Source organism: Mastomys coucha, unplaced genomic scaffold, assembly GCF_008632895.1.
Source record: "Mastomys coucha isolate ucsf_1 unplaced genomic scaffold, UCSF_Mcou_1 pScaffold4, whole genome shotgun sequence".
Classification (NCBI taxonomy): domain Eukaryota; kingdom Metazoa; phylum Chordata; class Mammalia; order Rodentia; family Muridae; genus Mastomys; species Mastomys coucha.
This window is the reverse complement of record NW_022196910.1, coordinates 4179849-4181460: the sequence shown is the minus strand read 5'-3', so window position 1 is coordinate 4181460 and position 1612 is coordinate 4179849. Positions and strand designations below refer to the sequence as shown.

At 47.8% G+C, this 1612-nt stretch overlaps 1 protein-coding gene across 1 annotated transcript in view; it reads right to left on the bottom strand.

The window, feature by feature from the left end:
- LOC116076500 (cytochrome P450 4F5-like) overlaps window positions 1-1612 on the bottom strand; it is a 16485-nt gene continuing 14873 nt past the window's right edge. Inside the window, exon 9 of the mRNA XM_031350337.1 lies at window positions 1-1502. Within this exon, the coding sequence (XP_031206197.1) occupies window positions 1272-1502 (231 nt within the window). The 3' untranslated portion in view covers window positions 1-1271. The remainder of the gene's footprint in view (window positions 1503-1612) is intronic.

Below are 1612 nucleotides of genomic sequence, written 5' to 3'. Positions count from 1 at the left end.
TCAGTTAACCAGCAAATTGTTTATTGGGGTTATTAACCAGAGTGTTGGTGAGGGCTTACTTACAGAAACAGAGATAGCTCAAAACAGTCAACGCATCACCAAAGGGTAACAATGCAGGAAAACCTTAACACCGAGCGCTCACTCAGTCTCCTCCCCATAGTTGTTTGTTTCTTCTATAAAACTCAAAAAGGGGCTTGAAGAGTCTGGTGAGCCCAGCAGTGGTGACACCCTGCATTAGGATGAAGTGTTTAATGAGGCACGTTAACTAGGGGGTATCAAAGAGGGCTTGTGAGTACAGTACTTCAATAGTTTGACAGCTGCACTTTGGCAGTCAGCCTCAAAAGGAGGAAGTGGTCAAATAAGGGTGTAGACCGTGGTGGCTAGCTTTAGGAATGTAATCTAATAGGTTAGCAAGGCAGAGGGAAAGTGGGAGGGCAAGGCCTACCAGGCTTAGGCTGGCCTCAAACTTTCTCTATGTTCAAAGATATTCTGCAACTCATGATCCCCCTGCCACAGGGACTGGATTTCAGGGACGAGTCACCACTTCCATCTGACACTGGTTTAATGATTTTGTGATGAGGGTGGAGGAATCCAAGCCCAAAAGTGCTACTAGAAAGGGAAATTATAAGATTCTTGTGAAATAAGTGAGATTCTCAATGAACACCACCCAGGACTAAAGTTAAAGGAAGTATGACTTTGTTCATTTTAAGATGCCTTAGTGATCTTGGGTATCATAAGTCTAGAATGTCATTTAATAGGCTTCTCAATGATGCCAAGTTACACCTTTTCTGAGAAACTATTTTAGTCAAACTTTACAAATATACCTTCCCCCCCACCCCCGCTACAGTGTGGCAGCCCACTACTGTAAGTACAGCACTAAGAGGCAAAAAAAAAAAAAGAAAAAAAAATTGGAGGAGCGCTTCAAATATAATAAGGAGGAGGAGGAGAAGAAGGCAGAAGAAAGTGGAAACTGTAATTAAGGCTTCGTTTCGGTAACTAAAGAGTCTCAGCGTCCCTCTCCTAATCTACTCCAAAACCTGTGGTGACTTTAACAGGATGAAGTCCAAGCTTGGGCTGGAAAAGAACTCTAAGCATGAAAGCCTTGCTGATCAGCAAACAGGTTCTTTGACTCAAGGACACCAGCCCATTCTCTTCAGCAAGACCACTGCTGATTCTGGGCCCTCCAGCGCCCCTTGCTGGCGTTCGGTGGAACCACCTTAATTCTGGGATCTAGAGGGAACAATTGGAGGGTGGGGTGAAGAAGTCCCAGGTCAGGATTGGGGTCCTTGCACACCCCCGCTCAGCTGCTCCACCCGCAGCCACAGCCCGCCCTCTGTGCGCAGGATCAGCTCTGGCTTCCGGCGCGGCTCCTTGTCATCTGGCAGGATGCGGAAGCGCAGCAGCGTCAGCGCCAGCACCACCTTCATCTCATTCATAGCAAAAGTCTGTCCTATGCAGTTCCTGCAGAGAGTCAGGGTAGGGACTCTTAACTGTTTAAAGACCTAGACAGGAGCGCCTAGACCCAACCTGACCCAGGCCAGGCCGCGCCTGGTCAGCCCTTCAACTTCCATCCCAGCGTTCTGCAGACATTTGCACATTCTCTGAGCAGAGG